The 13,051-nt window shown below is 38.1% G+C and overlaps 1 protein-coding gene across 6 annotated transcripts in view; it reads left to right on the top strand.

Annotated features, from left to right (window-relative positions):
• Window positions 1–13,051, top strand: part of LOC138973599 (endophilin-A3-like) — a 37,754-nt gene that overhangs the window by 16,773 nt on the left and 7,930 nt on the right. Inside the window, exons 7-12 of one of the 6 annotated variants that reach the window (XM_070346315.1) lie at window positions 388–402; window positions 7,507–7,592; window positions 9,413–9,516; window positions 10,471–10,643; window positions 11,644–11,658; window positions 12,582–12,623. In XM_070346315.1, the coding sequence (XP_070202416.1) occupies window positions 388–402; window positions 7,507–7,592; window positions 9,413–9,516; window positions 10,471–10,643; window positions 11,644–11,658; window positions 12,582–12,623 (435 nt within the window). The remainder of the gene's footprint in view (window positions 1–387; window positions 403–7,506; window positions 7,593–9,412; window positions 9,517–10,470; window positions 10,644–11,643; window positions 11,659–12,581; window positions 12,624–13,051) is intronic. The other 5 variants (XM_070346346.1, XM_070346323.1, XM_070346330.1 and 2 more) reach the window with 5 other exon arrangements.

The following is a 13,051-nucleotide window of genomic DNA, read 5'->3' as shown; positions in this document are numbered from 1 at the left end:
AAGTCATCTAATACTTAAAGTGTCCCTTACTTTTATGTCTATTCACTTATTGTGTGTGTTTATTTAAATTTCTTCTGTATGTTTTTGTGTGCGTGTGTGTGCTTTTCATTGTAACAAAACAAGCACACATTTTAAGTTAGAAGTAACTTGGGCCCTTTGATTTCTAAACTTTCTTTGTTAATTTTAATTTAATATTTAGCTTCACACGTTTATGCTTTTACATAAGTACATGCAGTTCACATATGTTGAAAGCCTGTTTATTTTTCTGTTCATTACTTCAATTTTATGACAGCCTCTAGATATGTATTTTATTTTGATGACATAACAGTGTATTGATATAAAACATATTTGTGTCTTTTCATGTCCGTCAAACTCTGCGTGTGTGAGTAGAACGCTCAGAAGGTGAAGGAACTATGTTATTCGGTTTATATTCGGATTTTCATCTACCGTATTTTCATTTTTCTTTTGCCTTGACTTAAACTTAATCACATGTTTCCTTCATCATTTTTACAGTAGAGGAGATTTGTGGGTTTTCCAAAGCAAACACGGAATGTTTAGCCTTTTTGTCCTAAACCGTCTCTAGGGTTGAGAAAAATTATTTTTAGTAATTTTACCCCCAGGTTTTTTTCCCCTTTTTTTTTAAGTAATTCTTTTTTAATCCAATTTCACATTTTGCTTGGATTTTAAAATTTTCACCTGTGGGAAAATTTGATTCTTTGGCAATTGGTGCATGAATATAGAACTATCCTGGGAATAACTGAAAGGCAAATCCAGTGCTAATTATGAATGATCAAAAGATCTTTACCACATTAAGTGTTAATCTGTTCTTTTTTTTTTTGAGGGGGATGGTTATTTATTTATTTTTAATATATATTTTTTTTTTTACTGATTTCAGGGTTATTTTGATTCATTTATTTATTATATTTTGTTTACCTGTGTTTGATTTTTTTTATTTTGTTATAATTTTTTTCACTCTAGCATTTAGAGAAATGCAGGATTGGTGTTTAACGCTTCTATATGAAATAAGGGGACTTATTAACCGGGAAGATATATCCTTTGGGTGATATTTTAAAATCATGAACCAAGTAGCAAACTGGCATCTTGTTCTGCTGCGGTTATAGTTTTGAGAAACAAATGCAGTTTCCAAAATTCCTGAGCATGATACTGAATGAAATGGGTTAGGTCTGATTGCTCTAACTGAAGCATGATACAGGAACTGGGTTGGTGTGGGGGTACTTTAAACATTTGGCATGACTTGATAGTTAAATTCAGAAAGGTGTTATTGGCAGTTTTGCATGTATTGATTATGATTATTTTACTTACAGCTCTTTTTTTTTTATTGAGAATAGTGTGGTTGCTTAGGGATAAAGTTTAATTGTGTGTCAAACTGACTGTTTTAGTTACATGTATCAGGGTTTAAAAAAAAAATTCAAATCACATTCACATTTTGTAGTATATACCTTGATAACTGCATTTTTGTTTCTACGCATACACAGTTCATACTCATGAATGCATGTGCTTGTGCATGCAGGTGCAAGCAATACACACAGATACACACCTGCACAACTGCATGCACGCATACAAACACACACACACACACACACACACACACACACACACACACACAGATGCAACCTTTTATTGCTCCCACAAAGTTCAACATATATCATATTAGTTGTTGTGATAATTCAAATGATTTACTAATCTGTTCTAGAGACATTGTTGAGGTTTTTTGTTTAATAGCTGAATTGTCAGAAGGATGATTGTTATGGGACTTGAGCTACACACAGTTTTTGTGTATAGTCTGAATCTATCAGCAGTCAGTAGTTTTGTGTTTAACACTAAACGGTTTTTCTTTGTGTCGTGAGGTTTGTTGAAATAAGTAGACTAAGAGAGTTTGTACACATGTTCACTGGCTGTGTTTGAGATTGTTAATCTCCGTTTTGATCTGTCCCTTTGAGATTGTTGTCTCACTATCACACTCTGGTACCCCCCGCGGGTTAGGGGGAAGAATTTACCCGATGCTCCCCAGCATGTCGTAAGAGGCGACTAACGGATTCTGTTTCTCTTTTTACCCTTGTTAAGTGTTTCTTGTATAGAATATAGTCAATTTTTGTAAAGATTTTAGTCAAGCAGTATGTAAGAAATGTTAAGTCCTTTGTACTGGAAACTTGCATTCTCCCAGTAAGGTCATACATTGTACTACGTTGCAAGCCCCTGGAGCAAATTTTTGATTAGTGCTTTTGTGAACAAAAAACAATTCACAAGTGGCTCTATCCCATCTCCCCCCTTTCCCCGTCGCGATATAACCTTCGTGGTTGAAAACGACGTTAAACACCAAATAAAGAAAGATCACACTCTGGTTAGAGAACACACTCAGACAGGATAGCCTCATAGGTACTCAAATTGACACATTCATACATTACACACACAAACTATCAGGCTGCCATTCACATACAGTACCTACATACACAGTGTTTCAACAGATAATTACATTCTCTACCCCCATTCTCTCTCTCTCTCTCTCTCTCTCTCTCTCTCTCTCTCTCTCTCTCTCTCTCTCTCTCTCTCTCTCTCTCTCTCTCTCTCTCTCTCACTTACACGACCTTCTCTCTCTCTCTCTCTGTCTCACACTGACCTTCAAAACGACAACTTTTCTCACAAAACTTTAACTTTGTTTCTTTGTATCCTTCATTCGGTGCAAACAAACCGTGAGTGGTGACTCATGAGTATTTGCGTAAGTATATGTCCAGTGGCTGCACAGGTTTTTACACAAATTATTTTTCATTTTCACCTGCCTGCCAAGCCTAAGAACAGAGGGACCTGGGAAATACAGCCTTCTAATTTCACAGCATGATTGTTGGTTTTTTGCCTTCTCAATCTTTTTTAGACCAGTAGTGTATGACTAGGAGTAAGACTAAGAGAGTGGTCTTACGGTTTACTGTTGTTCACCCCTGTTGGGATAGTCAAGCTGTGATAGATCAGGATTCATGTCTGGATGGACCTGTATCAGATTTAATTCTTATATTTTATTTCATGGATGGATTCTTCTGTTTCTTTTTATTTCTTGACATATTTTCTTATACGATTACACTGCAAGTGTACCTCCAGAAGAACATTAGCAGCAAACAAATACCGTGTATTAGGTTCTTGTTTACGCAGAAGAGCAAGACACTCTCTAAGCAGAGATGTTGTGACTGATAATCTTTCATGGTTGGTTGTTCAATGAAAGCAGAGGTGATTCAGGTTTTCACAACAGCAAATGTACTGGGAGCACTCCAAGCTAATGGACATTTCCTGTTAACTGTTCCATATAGCCCCAGGTGTCATCCACATTATACACAGACATTAAATTTACAGCAACCATAGAACAAAACCATCATGTTTCTCCATTCTCCGTTCATCCCACCCCCCAGGCTCCTCATGTTATTATTGTAATGAAGACTTGATACAGTAGGCCCAACTAGCAGAAAAGAAAAAGTACTGTATCTCTTGAAACGAAGGTTTGGTACCCATTTCCATCCCCATTTTCCCGTTTGCATAGGTTACTCAAAGGATCATTGTAAATGTTTGCATGTCACAGAATTGCACCTCATTACTCATTACTGTTATGGCCAAACAACTCTCTTTCTCTGTTATTTTGATTTTTAGTCTAATAGCTTGGGGTATTTGTCATGGATCAGATATCTGCAGTTTTATCCCCACCTCAACATTGAGTACCTGTAGCTTTGTTTGGGCTTTTTTTTTTTAAACGGGATCTATATGATAATACTGTACGTTGGTTTACTTCCCACCTGCTGAATTAAAAGATGTTATGCTTTTTATTTTCCATTGGTTGCTTGGTGTTTCTCTTGGTGGCTCAATCAGGCGCAGGAGGTAATATATGGAGCTCACTGGTTTTTCTGTTTCTTGTTCATCCCTTGCGCTTTGAATTGGGCGCTTGCATAATTTAAACAGAACAAAAGCAAAGAGTCTGTTTGGGTTAGACTGGAATAGCTATGCATGTGCTTTGGGTCTTGTACCAACTATTGGCAGCTCACTTTTCACTCATTGATTAATTGCACTGTTAAAAGGAATGAGTTTGAATGACACTTCAGGCATGCATCTTAATATTTGTGGGGGTCAGCTTTTGATCCTGAGCTTTGATACTGTTTTTTGTAATATACATCTCAGTGCTATAATATTTTCTTTGTTCCCTGACTGTCTTCATGTGTGAACACTCTCTTAATTAATGGAAGTTCATAAAGAACAGTTTTGCTGCTAGCAAGAGTCACACATTTTTATAAATCAAGATAAAGTAAATGTAGAAGAGTCAGGGCAGTTATTCCTCTGTGTGTGTGTATGTGTGTGTGTATGTTTGTGTGTGCGTGCGTGTGTGCATGTGTGAGTGCATGTGTGAGTGCATGTGTGTGTGTGGGCAAGCACGCACTAGTGTGTGAACGTGTGCTGGGGCAAATGCATGCATAAGCTGTTGTGTCTGCATCCTCATAGCATGTGAGGCTATTTTGTGCTATGCACACACAGCTGTGATCGAAACTGATCCACCGACCTGACTAAATTCCACAGCATTGTCAGCTGCCAAGCAGACAATTGCAAAGTTATTCAGACTATTTTTCTTGTCACTAGCAGTTGACATACACGCCCAGCCATCAGAAGTGTCTGTTTGATGCTGTGGCCATGACAAAAGAGGGGGGGGGGGCTAGAATGAAAAGCCTGGTGAGGTTTGAAGTGTTACACAAGTGGTCCTCCTTCCTGATTGCTTTATTTAACCCCAGCCTCTTTGCCTTCCAGGCAACAGGGCCATTATGGAGACCCCACTAATTAGGCGCAATTAGTCACTGGCTGGTCCCTCTCTGGTCTCCACTGGTGGAGACTTATCTGTTTGACTGCCTCCTTATTGGCAACATGTGGCAAACTTGCATAATTATGAACACTGTTTGTTAGTGTTTGGCTGTTTCTTAGTGAGGGAGAAGAGAGAGCTATCAAGTTTCCCAACAACTATAGTCTGAAGACACAGAATGTGTGTGTGTGTGTCTGTCTGTCTGTCTGTCAGTATATCAGTATGTCTGTCTGATGTAATTGGGTATTTGTGTACTTCATAGTGCATGTGCGCCAAAATGCAGCTAAAAAGAACTGTACTGGGAGAAGGGCCAGTATTTGGATTTGATTATCATGTGGCTAAATAGAACTTGTTGCCTGCTTTGACCCCATCCAAAATGTTGCTGTAAACTCTTGACAAATTCAGAAATACATGTATCTATTGCCTTGGGGGTACTAACAGCTTCCAACTGCTCGAGTCATATTCTCTAGAGAATGACTATTTTAGAAATAGCAAAGCTAATATTGGGTCTTATTTTAGAAATAGCAAAGCTAAGATTGGGTCTGTGAGGCTTCACATCTGCAACTCACTGTGGAGTAAATCAGACCTTGTTGGTGCTTTGCTTGTCAGCCAAATGTCTCCCTTGGAGAAACAATATGTGTGCATGGACTTTAGATATGGAGAAAATGGTCTTGAGTGACACCCAAAGATAGTTTTTTTGTTAAACCTGTGGCTGTAGTATGCACAATTTGTGAAGGTACCGTAGTTGATACCAGATATGCACCTGACACAAATGTTGTGTTATATTGTTCTTTGTTTTAAGCATCCGCCCCTTGGCATGCAATCAAAATTTATGCATGATTGATTTTCAGGACATTGTTTTACGATATACAATAATCATTCCATATAAACTGCTTTCCGTTTATTTGCTTGCAAATTACTTTTTGCATGTTTTGTTCACATCATGATACTAACACCCATATTGGAAATGCATGGCTTTTCATTATCGAACGGGCTGTTTAGGACAAGGCTTATAGGTTCACAATATTGGCTGCATGCAAAGTGTATTGAGGTAATACAGGCACTTTATGAATGGCTCCTGTGCTATTCAGTTGGCATGCATATCACACAGGGGCAGTGTAATGCAGCTTTCAGCCAGAGTAAACTGTCCTATGGAGCTTTGGGAAATGACTCTGAATAAATAATAACAGATGAATTTTGACTGCTGGGAAACTTTTGAACCTCAAGTGAATGTGACTGAATTAGGATTACAAATATAACAGTAGTTCAGTCAAAAGCCATATATGTCAACAAAAATGTGCAGAAGTTCATTGACTGGTCCAGAGATTTCCTGTCAAATGGTTGATTTGCCGATTGACTGACTGACTGACTGATCAGCATAACCCTGCACACATCAAGTGAATCATTAGTTGAAGAGACAGTGTATGTGTGTTTGTCTATGTGATATGTATGTGAGAGAGAGAGAGAGAGAGAGAGAGAGAGAGAGAGAGAGAGAGAGAGAGAGAGAGAGAGAGAGAGAGAGAGAGGGGGTACAAAGGAGCTTTTTGTTGGAGATGACGAAGATTAGAATTTAACATGACGTAGGTTTGTGTAATTGTTAAAATATTGACATTGATGGACAACCCTTGTGCTGTGTGCTTGTACCTTGGGGGCTTACTGCCTGTATATGAGACCAATTTGAGTGTTGATTCCCTAGTGTGCTGGATCTGGCACCCTAATTGGGGGAAGGAAGACTGGGAAGGGGGAATGGATCCTAAACTTTGGTGTATGAACACTGCACACATATTGGCGAACGACAAAAAGAAGAACACTGCACATATAATATAGTGACATCTACTAGTTCATAGAGACAGTTGTGTTTTAGAAAAGTGGTAAATTCTTACGTTTGCACAACCTTTGGTTATGCCATAATGTGAGTAATGAAACATTGACGTTTTGTTGTTGTTGATATTATTACTTCTTACAATTCTCAGTCTTACAGTTTAGCCCCCCCCCCCCCCTACACTCCTTTACACCCATGCTATGGGGGTTGAGGGGATTTGTCTTAAATATATGTCTTCACATTTCTAGATTTAAAAAAATCTTGAGCACATTTTGAAAAAACACTGTGATCTTTAAAGAAGAAGTGATGTCAGGGAGATTTTTCTTTTCACAAGACATTCATTAGGCTTTTAGGTGTCCACATTTTTTTGTCTGGTTAAGATTAAAATCTTCTCCTTTTGCATACCCTTCATCAATTCCCCTTCTCAACCCCTTTCTCCCCTGACCATTGTGTAGTTGAAGTTAGTCAGAATTTCTTATGGGTGAGGGTCGAGTAATGGCGTTTCCTTACAGGAAATGAGATTGTAATGAACAAAGAATACGTAAAATAACATTGAAATCAAGAAGAAAGGGAAAATGTTTATTTGTTACTCTTTCCAGGGACCACCGCCGTACGTTAGTAATACATTTATTGTTTCGCAATGCTGTATGTCAAACATGTATACATTTTGTACACTTGCAGTTACTTAGCCGTTCTCTGTAATGCCAAACAACGACGTCAGATAGCCATCAAGAACAAGTGAAATGTGAGCTATATAGCTGTGATGTGTAGGTAAAGTGTGCCAGTAGGGTGAGTGATGCTAACTGTGTATCTGCTGTGTGGTGTGTAGGTTCCAACGTTACAGAGGAGGAGGTGCGGGTGGCAGAGGACAAGTTTGAGGAATCCAAGAATTCGGCGGAGGTTGCCATGCACAACCTGCTAGAGGCTGAGGTAGGGGGAACACCAAATGTATCTTTTTCTGCCACTTAATTCTGTCAATGTCACTTTTCTCAGCATTCGTTTCTGTCAATGTCTTTTTCACAACTCATTTTTGTAAAGGTCTCTTTTTCTGCCACTAAATTCTATCGTCTTTTTTGCCACTACTCAATTCTGTCAGGGTCTCTTTTTCCACTACTCAATTCTGTCAGGGTCTCATTTTCCACTACTCAATTCTGTCAGGGTCTCTTTTTCCACTACTCAATTCTGTCAGGGTCTCTTTTTCCACTACTCAATTCTGTCAGGGTCTCTTTTTCCACCACTCAATTCTGTCAACGTCTCTTTTTCCACCACTCAATTCTGTCAACGTCTCTTTTACCACCATTCATTTTTGGCAACGTCTTCTTTTTCTTTTTTTTGACACTTCTTTCTGTCAATGTTTATTTTCCACTGTTCCTTCACTCATTTTTATATTTAGTCAAGTTTTGACTAAATATTTTAACATCGAGGGGGAATCGAAACGAGGGTCGTGGTGTATGTGCGTGTGTGTGTCTGTGTGTCTGTGTGTCTGTGTGTGTGTGTGTGTGTGTGTGTAGAGCGATTCAGACTAAACTACTGGACCGATCTTTATGAAATTTGACATGAGAGTTCCTGGGTATGAAATCCCCGAACGTTTTTTTCATTGTTTTGATAAATGTCTTTGATGACGTCATATCCGGCTTTTCGTGAAAGTTGAGGCGGCACTGTCACGCCCTCATTTTTCAACCAAATTGGTTGAAATTTTGGTCAAGTAATCTTCGACGAAGCCCGGGGTTCGGTATTGCATTTCAGCTTGGTGGCTTAAAAATTAATTAATGACTTTGGTCATTAAAAATCTGAAAATTGTAAAAAAAAAATAAAAATTTATAAAACGATCCAAATTTACGTTTATCTTATTCTCCATCATTTGCTGATTCCAAAAACATATAAATATGTTATATTCGGATTAAAAACAAGCTCTGAAAATTAAATATATAAAAATTATTATCAAAATTTTTTTTTCGAAATCAATTTAAAAACACTTTCATCTTATTCCTTGTCGGTTCCTGATTCCAAAAATATATAGATATGATATGTTTGGATTAAAAACACGCTCAGAAAGTTAAAACGAAGAGAGGTACAGAAAAGCGTGCTATGCAGCATAGCGTAACCACTACCCCGCTCGCGCGCTCTTCTTGTCAATTTCACTGCCTATGCCGTGAGCGGTGGACCACGAGTATACGGTCTTGCTGCGTTGCATTGCGTTCAGTTTCATTCTGTGAGTTCGACAGCTACTTGACTAAATATTGTATTTTCGCCTTACGCGACTTGTCTTTTTATTGACACGCAATTCAGTTAATGTCTTTTTTTGCACCACTCAATTTTGTTATTGCCTCTTTCTGCCACTCACTTCTGTCTACATCTCTTTTTCCGCCACTCAATTATGTCATTGTCTCTATCTGCCACTCATTTCTGTATGCGTCTCTTTTTCCGCCTCTCAATTATGTCATTGTCTCTATCTGCCACTCATATCTGTATGCGTCTCTTTTTCCGCCTCTCAATTATGTCATTGTCTCTATCTGCCACTCATTTCTGTATGCGTCTCTTTTTCCGCCTCTCAATTATGTCATTGCCTCTATCTGCCACTCATTCCTGTGTGTGGGTGGGTGTGTGAGTGTCTATGTGTGTGTGTGTGTGTGTGTCTGTGTCTGTGTGTGTGTCTGTGTGTGTGTGTCTGTGTGTGTGTCTGTGTGTGTGTCTGTGTGTGTGTGTGTGTGTGTGTGTGTGTGTGTGTGTGTGTGTGTGTATGCATGCAGGAGGAGCAGATAGCCCAACTTCAGGCCTTCATCTCAGCACAATGTGACTACCATCGTCAAGCCATGGAGACTCTTCAGACACTGCTGGAAACATTGGAAATTAAGTGAGTACATGTGTATCATATTGATGTCGTGGTGGAATTTTGGCGTAACTCAATTCTTGGCTATTTTGATCTTTTTGTCCGTGAAGACTAAGTAAATCATTCTCCATGAGAAATATTGTTTTAAATTAAAATATGATTGACAATACATGATTTAACATTCTTTTATTTTTCTTTCCATACCAGGTACAAATATAAACACTATTTCATAATAAAAATAATCAGTTTTGGCCTTCTGCTGAAAAGCAGTTGAAAATGAGTTACGCCAAAGTTCCACGAAGATGTCAATACGTAAGGCAATGATAGGGCTTTGAGATGAAAAAATGTTTTTAGTCACTGATGAAACCAGAATGGCAAGAGCGGGGCATGGGTGAGAGTGGTCGTGGTAGTGAGGAAGATGATATTTGCTGGTTAGCTAATTTGGTGAAGTGAGTGTCAGCATCAAACAGGGCTCGCCTGGGTTTTTGTTTGTCTGTTTACAGTGTTAGGCCCCCCCCCAAAAAAAAAGGTCTGTTTACGGTAACATAGGCCAAAAAAATAGGGTCGGTAAGTCGGGATTTTTTTTTATTTTTTTTTCCAAAAAACCATATTTTTACGTTATTTTGCAAAAAAAACAAAAGATTTTTTTTTCTTTTTTTTTTTTCCCCCAAATGCCAAAAAAAGTCTAGGGTCGCGCGAAAAAAATAGGGTCGGTCGGGTTACCGTAAACAGACTATTTTTTTGTTTGTTTGCCTTACCTCCCTTTTAATACATCCAACAATCTGAGAAATCAGGTCTTAAATTGGAGAGAGTCTTGAAATGGAGGTAAATTACCATAGACTATAAACAGAAAATCTGAAAAATCAAGGTATTAAAACGGGGGAGTCTTAAATCAAGGGGGGGGATCTGAAAAGGGAGGTTTCACTGTGTTTTAAAAAATCCATTTTTTATTCAAAGTTCATATTTGTATGTGTTCAGGAGAGCAGAGGCATCAGCCAAGCCGCGCTCAGAGCACATCCCAAAGCGTGTCAGCTCGTTCCGACGCAGCGAGTCTCCTTCATCACTTCAGGACATGGACGGCACTGACTTTGGCAGCACGTCTGGTAGTTACGCTTTTAACAATGGGCCCCCACCTTCCTATAACCAAGCAGGTATGCATGCCGCTTTGGGCACCCTTCACCTGGCACACAGGCTTTTGGATTTGTTGCCTTTTATATCATTACCGTTTAGTTGTGTGTTTTTTTGGCAGAATTTTTTTTTTCAAGTTTGTTTCTGTGTTTTCCTTTATTTCTGTGTTTTTATACTTTTGTTTTTGTATTTTGTTATTTTTAAATAACTTTTAAAAGGAAGTTTATTTCCATGCGTGAAAAAGTTTCTTTTGCACTACATAAGAAGAATGAATTTTGGTTTAGCTGCTTTGTTTCGTTTTTATTTTGGTTTCTCCCTTTTTAGTTTTCTACCAGTTAAGTTCAAAGCACTTCAGTCAAATCATTCAATCATCATTTGAAAGATTTTTTGGGGGGGAGAGGGAGGAGCGGGGTTTTTTTGTGCATAAAAAAATTCGCTGTTTTCATTTTTTAATGATATTTATTTTACTTATTAATGCAAATGTGGTTTTTTGGTGATCTTTTCACTTAGTCTGTTCACCTGCTTGTGCTGTCTTATGCCAAGACCAGAGCCTAGAATTTGAAGTATAGCTATTGTGCACACAGTGCACAAAAATCATTTCTTGATATGGGGGTTAACTGTTTCAATTTTTTTGTTGAAAAGCAATTGACCAGCAAGGGAAAAGAAATCTAGCACAAAAAAGATTTTTTTCAAAGTGAATGAATGGCTACATCAATTAATTTTTTTATATATATATATATATAAGAAAATATTTTAAAACAATCTTCTCAAAAGTGATGGTGTAGGTGAAATATATATATTGAAAGCAAATGGAAAAAAAAGGGAAGTTAACAAGTGCTACTGATACATATGTTCAGTAAGCAAGTCCTTGCATTTCACATGTCTGTCTAGAAGTGTGGCCTTAATCAATATCCGTTTTGCTTGCGTAGCCTGTAAAAGCTTGCACAAAGATTATACTGATTGGAAAAAAGCTGATAGAAAAACCTTTAAAAAACAAAAGCACGTGTTTTTCTTATTTTCAAGAAACTGCTGAAGAGGGTGAGCAATACTATTAAAATTTTGGAATTTTTATATATAAATGTACATAACCTCTCTCCTATTTTACCATCTGAAATGCCCTTTCAAATTCATCCACACTTTGATCTGCATGATGTGCATTTTGAATGTGCAAAATGCATTGCACAGCCTTGGCATCTTGTGTGTGTGTGTGTGCGTGTGCATGCATGTGTGTGTGTGTGTGTGCATGCGTGCGTGCGTGTGTGTGCATGCCTATGTGCTTGCCTGTGTGCATGCGTGAGTTTGTGGTTGTACCTATATGGGCGTATGGGCAAATATGTATGCATGTTTGCGAAAATCTGAAATGCGTATATCAAATAATACCTTTTTTTCTTTTCTTTTCTTTAATTTATTTGTATTTCTAAACAACAAAGTGACTGTGATAAGATGAACAAAGTTAAAAAACAAAGGAATACTGTACTCACCGATACAAGAACGAGACAAGACGGTATGAATTTTCGCTTATGGAAGCTTCATCAGGAAAAAGCGTCCATAAGCGAAAATTCGTACCGTCTTGTCTCGTTCTTGTATCAGTGAGTACAGTATTCCTTTGTTTTTTAACTTTATTTGTATTTGTACATGTATTATCCAAATGCCTTGCAGGAAAATTGCACCCCAGGCGAAAATGAAAGTTCAAAAGTCTTGTTATACGTGAGGAACATGTGTGCATTTGTTGTCATAGTGAGTGATGGGACTGGGAGTGGAGTAGGACATTTTCAGCATAGATGGAAGAAGACAAGGGGTGTTAAAGGTCGTAGGTGTGTTTTTGTTGTATGTTCTTGACAGAATTCCCAATTATGAAAGTCGCTTGAAAATGGATCTGTGAAAAGATAGTGAATTTACGACAAACATGAACTGTAGGATATAGCGTTAACGTATGGTTGTTTCTGTCTGCTGGCTGTCAGGATTTGACGATAACTTTGACAGTTCTGATCCTTTTTATGCTGGTGAGTGATGGTGTGGTGTTATTTTCATCCTTTACTCTCTCCTGTGTTGTGCATTGGATGTTGTACTACCAGTAGTTCATGAGTGCTTGCTTTTGGTTCAAACAATCGTTAAGATCATCTCAGCATAACTGCATCTGCAGTGGTTTGAAGCGCATTTTGTCAGTCAGTCTTAGAGTGGAAAATTGATTTCCGTGTTGTGCATAGTCTTATTAGTAGATGCAGAGCAAATTCGTCATTGGTGAGACTTTATTTTTTGTAAATGCTTTTTGCTTGTCAGCCTCGTAATTAGAGGGGATATGTCATTTTCTTGCTGGTAAACGACTGCATGATTGTGGTTCAGAACAGATTCATTATCTGAATCTGACAGTGTGTTTCTGGTTTATCACTTTATGGAATCACAGACTTGCTTATGCAAGAAGTTTTACAAC

The sequence above is a fragment of the Littorina saxatilis genome, linkage group LG1 (genome assembly GCF_037325665.1).
Source record: "Littorina saxatilis isolate snail1 linkage group LG1, US_GU_Lsax_2.0, whole genome shotgun sequence".
NCBI classification, from domain to species: Eukaryota; Metazoa; Mollusca; class Gastropoda; order Littorinimorpha; family Littorinidae; genus Littorina; species Littorina saxatilis.
The sequence above is the reverse complement of the archived record's forward strand: the minus strand, read 5'-3'. Positions and strand labels throughout refer to the sequence as shown.